Raw genomic sequence first — 13,504 nt, forward strand, 5'->3', positions numbered from 1 at the left:
ACCCACACTGTAAATATATACGACTATTTATTTGTATATTTTTACATTTTATATTTTTGAATAGGGTTCATATGCTGCAGAGCCGTGCACCTCACCGCCCTTTCTCTTCCCACACGTCTGCACTGAGTGGGGATGCTCTGTATCTCACTGTACAGTGAATAGTGACAATAAAAGGCATTTTATTCTACTCTATGAACCCATCCATTCGTCTTGTGAGTCTCAAAATGACAAAACTGGAAAAACGTCTTTTGGCTTTTTGTAAATCAAACTGTGGTGGACAGTTTCGGTACGTGGGTGGGACAAAGTGCTCTGCGCCCCACCTGTACGTGCGGTGCTTCTTCTTCTTTGTTGTTGTGGGACCAGTGTCAAGGTAAGGAGTAACAGTTTATTAGCTAGGCAGCTGACTAAAACGGCTTTCGGCTTCTTCGAATTTAAAGTTGTTGGTTTGTTTTGTTGTTGTTTGTTTTGTTTTTTGCTTTGGCAACTGAATTTGTATCGTTAGCAAGTCCTGCTAAGTAGAGGCGCGCGGAGAGAGAAGGTTCGGCCTCTCGCAGCTACCGACAGGTGAGACTGTCCTGTTAGCATTTTGATGCTTTTTGGTAACTAAACCTTAGGCTAAAGATGCTTTTTGAACGATTTTATAACAAGACAAGACAGTTTTTTAAGACTGTGCATTAATGTTCTCCTGCGACTTCTACGTTTCTGGTTCACAAGGCAGGAGCTAAGTCCAGCTAATTAACCCTTGTAATGTCCTCGGGATTTCCATACACCTGTTGCCATACATCCTGGGGTCAATTAGAGGCGGGAGCTAACTAAAGCTAATTAGAGGCAGGAGCTAACTAAAGCTATTAGAGGCAGGAGCTAACTAAAGCTATTAGAGGCAGGAGCTAACTAAAGCTAATTAGAGGCAGGAGCTAACTAAAGCTAATTAGAGGCAGGAGCTAACTAAAGCTAATTAGAGGCAGGAGCTAACTAAAGCTAATTAGAGGCAGGAGCTAACTAAAGCTAATTAGAGGCAGGAGCTAACTAAAGCTATTAGAGGCAGGAGCTAACTCAAGCTAATTAAAGGCAGGAGCTAACTTAAGCTAGCCTGTTTTAGGCTAGCCTGTTTTAGGCAAGCCTGTGGACCTAAACGCAAAAAACATAAAGCCATGCGTTTGCCTTCACACTTAAATTGTAGAATCATATTTAGTAAAGTGGTTTTGTGTGTAGAGAAAGGTAGGGTGTCAGCGGTTCTCCTCTATGCCAGGTTCTTGACTTCCAGCTGCTGTGTTTTCCAGATGTATTCAGGTAAGATGAACCATGAGAACATTTTGGCTCAACTGAAGAAGGAAGTTCGCTCCTTGCTCATTTCATCCAAGAATGGTTTAGCTCCGGAAGAGCTCCTACGAGACTACGCCACCATGTTGGGCCATTCGATGCCCCTGAAAGTCCTGGGCTTCAGGAACATTTTGGATATGAGTCAGCAGATGCCTGATGTGGTGTCCATTAACTTCAGGCCAGATGGGAGCATATTCTTAAAAGGTAGCGTCTCATTAAGGCATCAGCGCTCTTGTCTTTGAACTCTTGAACAGGTTTAAGTATTTGACACTCTCGCTCTGGTTTCCTGTGCAGCTGTTGGTCACGAGACCACTCGACGCATCGAGGAGCTGGTGACCAAGCAGCGCTCTAAGCCAAACAAAAAGGTCAGCAGGGGAGGTGCCCGCTACTTTCCAACTCATTCTGTGTCCCACTATGTGGTCCTCCCAAGAAGAGGCCCCGCTCCTCCAGCCATCCCTGCACAGCTGAGGACGGAGCTGCGAATACTGCTCTCACAAGTATGAATGAAATGTGTTTAATGTTTTGTGTCCATTATAACCTGGGCTTTTAAAGCCTGCTGTAGATTTTGCAGCTGGTTTATTTGCTTGGTATAAGCACAGCATCTTTCAAATGAAGCATGAGCAAAATGAGAGCACAGATTGTTGGCTTTTTTTGCACTTTATAAGGTCTAGCCTGTTAACGTGAATTTTGAAGAGAAGATACCTGACAGGCTTTTCTTTCTTCTGTCACCGTACTCTCAGTGGAGTAATAATGCGGCCGCTCTCTCAGGGTCCCATTAGGTTATCCGACTTGGAGGCTTCTTTCTGGCGCTTCTTTGGACGACCGCTTTGCATTCGCAGCTATGGGTTCTACTCCACTGGAGAGATGTTGGGGGCAGCGGCAGATATGCTTGTCATTAGCCAGAGCAGGTTTGGCTCACTTGTGTTCCTGAGGGAGCATATGATCCCTAGGCCACTGCTCAAATTACCCGCCTCAACAAAGAGGGGTGGACTGATAAAACCAGCATGGCCGAGGACATGCAGGCCAGATTCTGAAAGGCCAGATGTCAAACTTCAGTCGCCAAAAACACCTCCAGGTTCGTCCTTTGGGCTTTTTCTTGTAGTTTTGTTTCGCTCTGTTTGTTTTTTGCACTTCTAACTGTTAGATTTGGTGCCATGTAAATGAAATGAAACTGAGAAATTTGGCTTTGTATTATTGCACTAGTCTGCATTTTGAAACACCTTTGCGTCCTCTTCAGCTGAAGCTCCAGAGAAACCAACATCTCTGAACCAGACATCTACCCAGAATTCCTTGGATTCTGCCCGTAGTGAGCCGGGAACCGTCGATAGCAAGCCGGGGGCGGACGAGAAGAACCAGGAAACCAAAGCTCAGCTTTCCCCAGAGATTCAGCTCTTTGATAACCATGTCCTCCAGGTTGGGTTTCATTTGCAGCTGAAATCCATCTCAGATATGAAATGTCTAATGTTCCATTGCTTCTCACTGGATAAACTGTGGCGCCTAAAAGACTCTGGTTTTGGTCAAACATTTGGGGTGTAATTGTTCAGGCACACTACAGCAGAAAAATCAGAAATAGTGCTGTTACTAAATCCTGTCACGTAATGGTGAGAAATCCTATTTGGTATACCTCGTATCTGTTAAGTGCAGTTTCTTTCTTCTTCTTAAATGTGATGTTAGCTGGAGGAGGGGCTTCGTCAGCAGATCCTGGAGAACGGAGTTGCTGGCACCATCAATCAGGAGCTGAAGGACAAACTACGAGCGGTGAGACCTCGCACCGCTTTATCAGCATATGTCTTTGAGCCCAGTTTTAATCATGCAAGCATAACAAGTGTAAAGTCTGCAAGTGCTGTTATAGTTCATGTATGTGGGGGGGAAAGGACGCGCGAGTATACGACTCGCTCTCAGCCCCTGTCGTCGATCTGAAATCGCCGTATTAATCACAGATGACCGTAAGAGGTCAACAGATGTTAAAGAAAGTATGTCTTGAAAATGATTAACATGTCGACAACTCTGCAGGTCATAGGTCAGACGGACGGCGGATTATCAGTTCACAAACTGCCAGCAGAGTACAAGGTAAAAACAAGTTTGCATGTTTGTGTTGTTAACAGAGAGTTTTCTAAACATCAAACTGATCCAGGATGTTAGAAGCAGAGCCATCCTAATCACTAATAGAAACAACCTGTCACACACACACACTGTTGGCTCCCCCCCACCCTGGAGGTCGCCCATGATCACAGCAGACATTAATAAAAGATGCACACTCATCTTCTCGGGAATCTTAAATATTCTCCTTTCTTTCCTCCCAGAGGTGTTTTGGCGAGGACTTGCCTCTGCAGCAGAGCGGCTTTGTTAGCGTCACTGAACTCATCGGTGCCATGAGTGACACTTTCCACCTAAGACCAGCAGAGGGAGGCAGTGGACAAGACTGGATAATCAGGACCATACGTGATACTGAGAATACACGTCCAGGTGTGTCTTTATCATTGCATCGTTTGCTTCAGCCCGCTTACATGAGGAATGACTATTTAGTGTTACTGTAAATATAAATGAGTGTTTAACCCACATCTTTCTTCCTTATGTTTGTTCACAGTAAAGTCACGAATTACAGTCACGTGTGGATTTCACACGTTGGAGCATATTTGTGCAGTTATGACTTTCAACCAAGCAGGAAATGTATTTGTCTCTGTTTCTAGACTCAAAAGAGAGCGAGAGTTTTAATGATGATCAGACGTTTCCAATTGTCCCACCATCAGATGATGAGAACAACGAGCTGGTTACCAGTAACACACACAAGGAAATGGTTTGAAAACACATTTTTTTTTGTGGTTTGACCAAAGCAAGTAATCAGTGATGCTTGATGCACGGACATTAAAAGTGATGACTCTGAACTGCACTTTACAGCCTGTAAGAGGAGCTAAATGTTATCGAGTGCCTTTTGTGTGTTTGTCTGTAGATTTCTGCAATTCCGGTGCATCTCAGCCCTGCTGTACCCCTCGACGCCCTCCAAAGTAAGCCTCTCAAACCACCGACGCGCCACTGTGCTCGAGAGCTGGTGGAAGTCTTGGTGGAGCGGGTGGAGTCACCCGGATATTTCTACATTCGCTTCAGCGAGACTGAGGAGGCCCGAGCTATGGAGAACATGATCTTTGCGATGAGGTGGTGCATGTGTTAGCAGCAGCAGCTACTGTACGGACTCTTTAACCGTGCCTACTCTGATCAGTACCATCTTTTTCTTTTTCCTCCTCTCGTCTCCTAGACGATGCTACACCTGTCCTCAGATGTCGGAGTGCTATCGCCTTCCCCAGAGATTTGTTCGACGGGGTCAGGTCTGCTGCGTGTCACCTGACGGACTGTGGTTCTACCGGGTGGTGATCCATAAGGTGATCTCCCCCACTCAAGTGGAGGTGTACTATGTGGACTTTGGTGATTTGACAGTGGTACCAACCGCCAACCTCAAGTTCCTCAAGTAGGGGCCTCTGCAAGCTCTCGTTGAAAGGATGATTTAAAAAAAGAGATGTGTGCATATTTTATAAATTTATCTGGCTGTTTCCCAGGTCGGCTTATTCGGTTCTTCCAGCACAAGCTGTCCCATCTTCACTTGCTGGAATTAAACCCACCTCTGTGAGTCTGTGCCTTAGTTTAATTTTCAGTTTCCTTACAAAGACAAGCCTTTCTATAGACTCCAGCACCAGTGCCTTGGTAATGCCAGCGTCTCAGCCATCTTGTGATGGTTTAATTGAATGTTTTGGCTTTCAGTGCTCTTATGGTTTGGATTCATAAATGAGTGTTGTGGTTGGTCTCCTGCAGGGCAGCTGGACTCCTGGGGCAACAGCCGACTTCCAGAAACTGTGCTGTGATCGCACCCTGGTGGGCGCTCTGGATTGTTACAGTGGAGACGTGCTGCAGCTCTACCTGTGTGACACACATACTGATGATGACATCTACATCCACACTGTCCTGCTGAGCCAAGGCCATGGGACACCCTGCAGCCCTGCAGCAGTGAGCAGCACCCACAAAAACACTGGTTTGGTACCATAATCATGATCAGCAGCAGCAGTTTATCATTCTTTTAACAGGATAGCTGTCAGGTCACACCAGTGAGTCTCTACCTGGGAGAGGGGGTGGCTGACCTGCCAGAGGTGAGGGAGGAAATGATTTCATCCCCAGAGCCAGGAGACACTTCTGAAGAGTCTATAATGGACAAACTGAAGGTAGCACACTGGTCTCATAGAAACATAGTGCAGGGCTATAGTGCTCTTGCCCCGTGGGATGTTGTTAGATTTGGCAAAAGATCATTTTATGTTTCTGGGTAATATTATTGGGTTTTTAAAAAATGTTTTTATTAGTTTAAAACTGTTAGAAAGATTATGGTTGTATATCCGCATGTATCCAGCTGCATTTAGCTGACTTTGGGCGTCAGCTGGGATAGCCTCCAACACCACCTCATCTGCATACGTGGTTAATGCCTCCATTTAGTGTGTTTTCTCTTTGCATAAATATAGATCTTCATTGTAAACTGATAAAGAAAACACACAGCGGTGCATTAGAAGGCCACAGCTATGCAGAGAATAACGTTTCAGACTGTTGGATAAGGTTGAGTTTTGCACCCACGTCTAACATTTGTGTTATTTATAGGTAGAGCTGGGCGATATGACCCAAAATTCATATCTCGATATTTTTTAGCTGGATGGCGATATACGATATATATCTCGGGTTTTTTTTTGTTTGTTTTTTTTTTTAAGCCATAAAGTAAGAACAAAAAGAGAGTTCTTAGTCAAAGCTGTGTCTCAATGTCAATCAGGCACTTTTATTAACATACAGCATAGATGTACATGAAGAAATTACTCAAGAATAAATTATCAGCATTTATTAAATAATCATGCTCCATAAATAAAAGAACACAATGTTGTTTTTGTGCATAACAAAAAGCTCACAATTGTGCAGTCAAAATGTAAACTAAAAGACGCTGAGCACAATAACAAAGACAGATTTCACAGCTGCTCTGTTCCCAAGTTCTACTGTGTGACTGACAGCCTGGAGTTTGAAATCCGCTTCGTAACCGTGTCTCTTACAGGTGCCATTTATGGTCCTTATACACACACAGTACGGTAATATTACCTTGAAGCACAGTACGTATCACTCCGCGAGGCTCAGCCGTAATGCTCCGACAGTCCATCAAGCGGTGCAGCTCCGTAGCTGACCAAAGTCATACTAAAACATTTTTTGACAGATTGCACATAAGGTGCACTGTCGAGTTTTGAGAAAATGAAAGGATTTTAGGTCGTTAGCTCGCTAACATGTTGACGCTGTCCAGCCCCATGCACGGGGCGATCCGCGGTAACTCATTAACGGAGATTTGCCGTGTTCATCTTGTCGTTGCCTGCAGGTGAAGCTATTGGGGAGGGGTTGTTGTGCTCAGTGAAGGAGAGGCGAGGCCCAGTAACGCAGCGTAGAGACAAAAATGGACGAAAGAGACAAACTTGTGGCTCCACAAGTATAATTATAACGTAACATAGACTATATCGATATAAACGATGTTGTCACATCTTATATCTCGTATGAAAATATATCGATATTTTTTAAAAACTCGATATATCGCCCAGCTCTATTTATAGGTGTTCAATTTTAATCAGTTGGGAACAACATCTTCAGCTTTCTAACTTCATTAGCTTAATTAAGATTAATTTCTTCCTCCTGAGCACTTCCCGTCCAAAGAGCAGATATTTGCCCTGCGTTAAACGCTGATACTCGAGCTCAGCACCAAACGACTGCTGCTCTTTGTACAGCGTCCTTAAAGACTGAAATACTCCCAGGATTGTCATTTAAATGTTGTTGTTTTTTTTTTAAATAGATTTGCAGCTTTACGCTGTTGTTGTCTGTTATCTGCGAATGCAGTCTTTGCCTCTCATTGCATTCATTTCTCACATTCATGTAAAGCTTTTACTCTCCACTGTCCATAGTTCTTATCTTTGCAGCCATACTGTCACTGCTGCAGGCCCGCTGCAGCGCGCGCGCGCACACACACACACACACACACACACACACACACACACACACAGAGTTGGTGTACACACTTGGCTCAAACACACATGTCATCTCGCTGAAGGGAGAGTTGCAGTCAACGCTGCTTAATGTATAGCTGGGCTGTTGGAAGGTCACGGCTTGTTGTTGGACTATAAATAAGACTGCAGCCAATCGGTGAGTGTTTAATGGATATTGTATTACAAGATTGTTATTCTCTTATGTTAATGAGCAGCAAGTTGTTAAACTGAACATACTGGGAAGAAGATTTGACAGCGTTACAGCGTGTCCAAATAGCATTTGACTGGTATTTTTGTATATTTTATATATTATACACACATTTTTCATATGCTAGTGACATTAGAGACACTGAAGTTATAGATGTGGCTTTCTTCCCATCATTTATTAACCAGCTAGTTTTACAGGACTGATGAGGTGGCTCATCGAAGCAATCCTCACACTGAGCTGCCTGTTTGGCTTTGACTGAGAGCAGGCGTTCTTGCTCAGATGTTGGCGCTTCGCTCACTGTCACATCGTATTTTACAAAGTGAGGAGATGCTCAGAGGTTCTCTTTTCCTAAAATCTGAGATCAGAAGTGTTACACAGACCAGGTCGCGGCGTTGAAGCTAACCTAAGAAATTGAAACTGTGTTGTTTGGAGTGTTACGTAGGTCCTCTTTTTCCTGCAGGGTGATCGTTCTGTGGCCTTCCTCCATAAAAGTCGTATTCAGTAAGCTGTACGGTTCTTACAGCTCTCGGTCGCAGCAGATGGCCCCGCCCCTCCCTGAGCCTGGTTCTGCTGGAGGTTTCTTCCTGTTGAAAGGGAGTTTTTCCTTCCCACTGTCGCCAAAGTGCTTGCTCATAGGGGGTCATATGATTGTTGGGTTTTCTCTGTATGTATTATTGTAGGATCTACCTTATAATATAAAGCGCCTTGAGGAGTCTGTTGTTGTGATTGTATGAATAAAACTAAATTGAATTCCAGTTATAGATTTTATTTTCAATTAAAAATGTGTCTGTAAATTAACATTTATGGTCTGCATACTTTGTCTTGATGTACCAGGTTGAAGATGAAATGCCTGCCCTGGAGTATATCTGGGATAGCGAGGTTGTCCCTCACATCCAGGTATGAGCACCTGGCACTGACCCTCATCCACGGCTGTCTGTCCACTGAGGTTAAAAGACTGATGGTGGTTGTTTCCTGTTACAACTTGTTCAGGCTAAGGAGAAAAACCCGTTCAACGCTCTGCTGAAAGACCAAACCGTCACCTGCCCCCTGACACCTCCAGATCTCATTCAGACAAAGATGACCACAGCTGACCTCACGGTGAGATCATCTGAAGAATATTAGATATACCGATTACTTTTTTTTTTTTGCAGGGGGGAGGAGTTGTTTTTAGTCTGTTAATGAAAATGTAATTTTTTCCCCAGACACAGAGTCCGACTGCCCCACCAGCTCCACCCGTCATTAATCCCACTTCCATGAGACCAGAGGAGGTGCTGCACCAGCCTAAGGATTCTGCCCCCTCCATGACCAGACCTCCTCTAATCCTCAGCACCCTGAGCCTCCACACTGCTGCCCTGGGTCAAATTCAGGATGGTACTCTGGGTACAGATGCACACACTGACTTACTTGTGTGCATATTGTGGACTTTTCTCTAAAGTCCACAATATGCACACAAGTCATGTGAGCAAAAGAATGCAGTCTTGGATCCGAGTAACTGCGTCACATTTATATAAATAACTTGTTCTGTAGAGATGAGATTCAAGCTTTGTTTGTGATTCTGAACTTTAGTTCACTTTGTAGTCAATGCTAGATTACATCATCACCCATTACTCATAATGAATTATAGTTCTGCTGCATTTGTGGCAAGAAGTTGTCTTTGGAAAGAATAAGTTAACATTTTGTTCTCATTACAGAACAAAGGTCCTGATTTGCACAAAAAAAGCCTCATCTCTCCTGCACGTGCACACATCTTGTAATGAGATTAAACAGTGACCTTCATTAACCTACATATGTACCTCATTCGCTCCATCTCCCTTACACTCTCTCTCTCTCACACACTCACACACACACACACACACACACACACACACACACACACACACACACACACACACACACACACACACACACACACTGGCCTTCAATGAAATTAGTGTGTTCATGGATGGAGCGAGGGGGTATTGATTTCCACCCTGCTGCTTGCTATGGTGGATGCACCTGCAGTGAAAACCTGACATAGATTCAATTAGACCTGTTACCAGAGCTATTTGACCCAACAAGCTGCTCTCTGTGCGTTTGGCCTGATATCGATACACCGCCGCTCCACCATGCAGGCGCTTGTGCAGTGAGGGGAGGAATAAATACAGTGCTGGATTTATCTACAAACATGCAGAAGTTTGAGTGCATCCCAAAAACATGTCACACTGAAGTTGGCCGACTTACTGATGGCGTGCCCTGAAGTTTATTGAAATTCTCCCTTTTTAAAGAGTTTTTCTATTTTAAAGTGTAGGACATATGATTCACAGAAATGGTTTTAAATGTGAGTCTCGGACTTTGTTTTCCAGATGGACCCCTTTCTCACCGGTACCCTCGGAAATCTGGCGTCACGTTTCCTCTGTTTGGGTCCAGATAGGCTGAGAGTGTCACAGCCAGTAAACACATGTTGCTGTTTTTTTCCTACATAATTAAAGCTTTTTAAATACTGTGAACAAAGACAAAAACATGTCATGACTGATGGAATTTTATTTGGAAAAATAAATGTTATTGCCTGGACTGCTTTAATATTTTTAGAGAACTCTGTTCATCTGACCCTTGTTGTTCAGGCGACCCAGCGTTTGTGTTTTTGGTTTAATATTCTTTATTTCTCCTTGTCAACTCCCCGTCTCCTGTTTCCTGTTTTACTTTGATAGTCTTGCTTCCTCCACATCTCGTTATGTGTGATTGCTCTCAGCTGTGTCCGATTCCCACGTTATCCCTCTGTGTATTTAAGTCCTGCGTTTTCCTCTGTCTATTGTCGCATCCTTCCCTGTTTGCTGTGTGTTTTCTAGTCTCCCAGTGTTTAGTTCTTAGTTTCTATGTTCAAGTTTTATTTTTGTGAGTTTATTTTACGGATTATTTTTCCCAGCGAATAAAGCTGCCGCTTTGAGTTTACTGTTCTGTGTATGAGTCCTGCATTTGGCTCCTTCATCCTGCCTGCCACAGCAAAAACTGGGACATTTTCACTTTTTGTTAAGTATGGAATATTTTAAGACGTCTTAGAGCTGGACGAGATGATGATCGTGGAGATTATTACAGCTAGGAAGGAAGCAAAATAAAAGTGGATTCAATTGTTTTCAATACTAGCGGTTTGGTATTTTTAAGCTGCTAAGACGGAGCTTGTTTTCTTGTTGGATTCACTGAAGGATCCACGTCTGCTGAGGCTGAATTGTTCAAACTCTTTTAATCGTTTGCAAACGTTAGCTCACTAAACTAGTTCATAAATGTCTCTTGTCAGTTTTTTCAGTGTTGTTTGACTTGTAGTTCTGCACCTGCTCTGCTTTTCTCTTTACTGGTTTTGTCATCAGCACAGTGTCGCTGCGACCTTCATCACAACACTTAAGCTGCACTCACCTTGCTTACTGACTCAGGTTTCTGTTGTTTTTGTTGTTGTTTTGTTTTTTTTAATACAGTCAAGTTCAGTGCAATGCCCTCACTTATGAGGATCACTTACCCATTGCAAAACACAGGTTTTGGGTGCTGCTGCATTCAAGAGTCATATAGACAGATGCAAACAGGTACAGTCCCAATCAAAAGGTTAAGACCACTTAAAAAATGGCCCCAAAATCCTATTTTGCATGGTTGGATCTTAACAAGGTTCAACGTAGAGCTTCAACATGCAACAAGAAGAAATGGGAGTGAGACAAACATTTTTTTGAGCAATTTATTGAAAACAAGCTGAAACAGGCTGTTTTACAGCTGATCAAATGTTTAGGACCACTTGCCTTTGAAAGGCCAAATCTGTGCAAAAATGTGGATTCATTGTCATTTTCTGTCATTTCACTGTCATGATGCTCTGTTGGCAAAGGAAAACAAACCTTCCCTTGTTGAACGTGGTCGGGTTGTTGAACTGCATAAGCAGGATCTCTCACAGCGCGCCATCGCTGCTGAGGTGGGACACTTAAACTGAAACAGGCTGTTTTACAGCTGATCAAAAGTTTAGGACCACACCAAAAAAAACCCTGTAAACCCCCCAAAACAGAAGTTCTAAACATGAACTCAGTGGTGAGTCGCTCCACCGTTATTGTTGATCACTTCAAACATTGAAAACATTGATGCTTGATGCCAGCGTTTCCATGAGGTGAGAGGGAACATTTCTCCAAGTGGTGAAGACGACCGCATGAAGGACATCTACTTCCTGGAACTGTTGTCCATTTCTGTAAACTTCCCTTGCCATCCATCCCCAAAGGTTCTCACTTGGATTTAGATCAGGGGAACATGCAGGATCATCCAAAATAGTGAGGTTATAAGAAGTCTCTTGTCCTGCGGGCATTGTGTACTGTAGCCTAAGGAGCTTGGAAAGAAAAGCGTCTGGACTTCTTTAAGTTGCTTGAAGACGTTTAGCCTCTCATCTGAGAAGCTTCTTCAGTTTTAAGGTCAAATGGTGGCGATCCCAGAGTCGCACCATTTGACCTTAGCCCCTTCCACTGTGGCGCATAGAAAACACCTCAGGTGGGATCTGCTTGTCATGCCAGCAACGTTGGAAACCATCAGGACCATCGAGGTTACTTTTGTTCTCAGAGAATGAAACTTTCTTCCACCTTTCAGTGTCCCATGTTTGGTGCTCTGTAGCAAAGTCCAAACGGTCAGTTCTGTGGCGTTCAAGGAGACGAGACGTTTTTTTTGTTCTTGAAGCCTTTCAGCCTCAGATGGCATCTGATGGTTATGGGGCTGCAGTCGGCACCAGTAACGGCCTTAATTTGGGTCAAGCATCGTCCAGTGTCTCGACTGACAGCCAGTTGGATCCTCCGGCTCAGTGCTGGTGACATTTTTTTGGGTCTTCCACTTGAGTTTTTGTTCCATAACCCTCAGGATCATTTAGGAAATATCAAATGACCGTCTTACTGCGTCCCACCTCAGCAGCGATGGAGCGCTGTGAGAGATCCTGCTTATGCAGTTCAACAAGGGAAGGTTTGTTTTCCTTTGCCAACAGAGCATCATGACAGTGTGACTGCCTGACAGAAAACAACAACAACAACAATCTTTATTTATAGAGCACATTTAAAAGCCTTGGGCATACCAAAGTGCTTTACATAAAACAATAAAAAATAAAACAGTTCACACATTAACATCAAATACATAAAAGTAACGGATTATGTTCACAGATAAAAGCCACCAATAAGAGTAAACTGCAGCACATAGGTTATAGCAAGGTAAGACTGTACCACCATGATAAAAGACACCAATAATGGAAAGATAGCAGAGAATTTAATACAATACAATAGGTCACTGCAAGCAAGCCAGCATTTAACTGGTAGAAAAGGCAAGTTTAAAAAGATATGTTTTTAGCCGTGATTTAAAAGAATGAATAGAAAATGACAATGAATCCACATTTTTGCACAGATTTGGCCTTTTAAAGGCAAGTGGTCCTAAACATTTTATCTGGACTGTGCCCGTGTGCAGCTTTGTATATGACTCTGAATGCAGAGCACCCAAAACCTGTTTAGCAATGCATAGAAATGACCGAGGACTAAAAGATTAGCACAGGGGCAATGATGATAAATCATCTCTAACATTAATGATCCTTATAAGTGAGGGCATTGCACTGATCAAAGACAATAGTTGTGTCAATAAAATTAACTGCATCTTGGCTAACAGCACAGAACTTGATTTTCAGCAAGAGCAGGAAAGGAGCTAATAATGAACCACATGTATCCTTCTGAAACCGAGGGGAGAAGCTAGAGCTTGCCTGCCAAAATGTGGCCAGACGTATGAAGGTCAAAGCAGAGCGTAGAGTTCTTGATCACTGTCTGCATCCTGCTGGGCTTCCTGACCTTTACTGGCTTACCAAATTATCCTTGTAAGAGGCTCCTAATGAGAGTGGCTCATCTCAGTCAAACAAAATCAGGAGAAATTATTAACCTACATAATTTATAAACACACACACACAAGTATTTTCTGCTTT

General features: G+C 43.4%; 1 protein-coding gene across 1 annotated transcript; it reads left to right on the forward strand.

Annotated features, from left to right (window-relative positions):
* The first annotated feature begins 90 nt into the window (after positions 1-90).
* On the forward strand, positions 91-10,494 carry tdrd5 (tudor domain containing 5). The gene is given in 19 exon segments (XM_082511090.1): positions 91-312; positions 315-370; positions 1,281-1,524; positions 1,615-1,817; positions 2,089-2,395; positions 2,558-2,733; positions 2,995-3,078; positions 3,334-3,390; positions 3,624-3,786; positions 4,011-4,117; positions 4,271-4,473; positions 4,574-4,783; positions 4,872-4,938; positions 5,125-5,316; positions 5,394-5,528; positions 8,401-8,463; positions 8,557-8,664; positions 8,769-8,946; positions 9,909-10,494. Coding segments are annotated over 19 exon segments (2,742 nt in total). The 5' UTR covers positions 91-191; the 3' UTR covers positions 9,977-10,494.
* The last annotated feature ends 3,010 nt before the right edge of the window (positions 10,495-13,504 follow it).

This window comes from Aulonocara stuartgranti, assembly GCF_965226115.1.
Source record: "Aulonocara stuartgranti genome assembly, chromosome: 17".
Classification (NCBI taxonomy): domain Eukaryota; kingdom Metazoa; phylum Chordata; class Actinopteri; order Cichliformes; family Cichlidae; genus Aulonocara; species Aulonocara stuartgranti.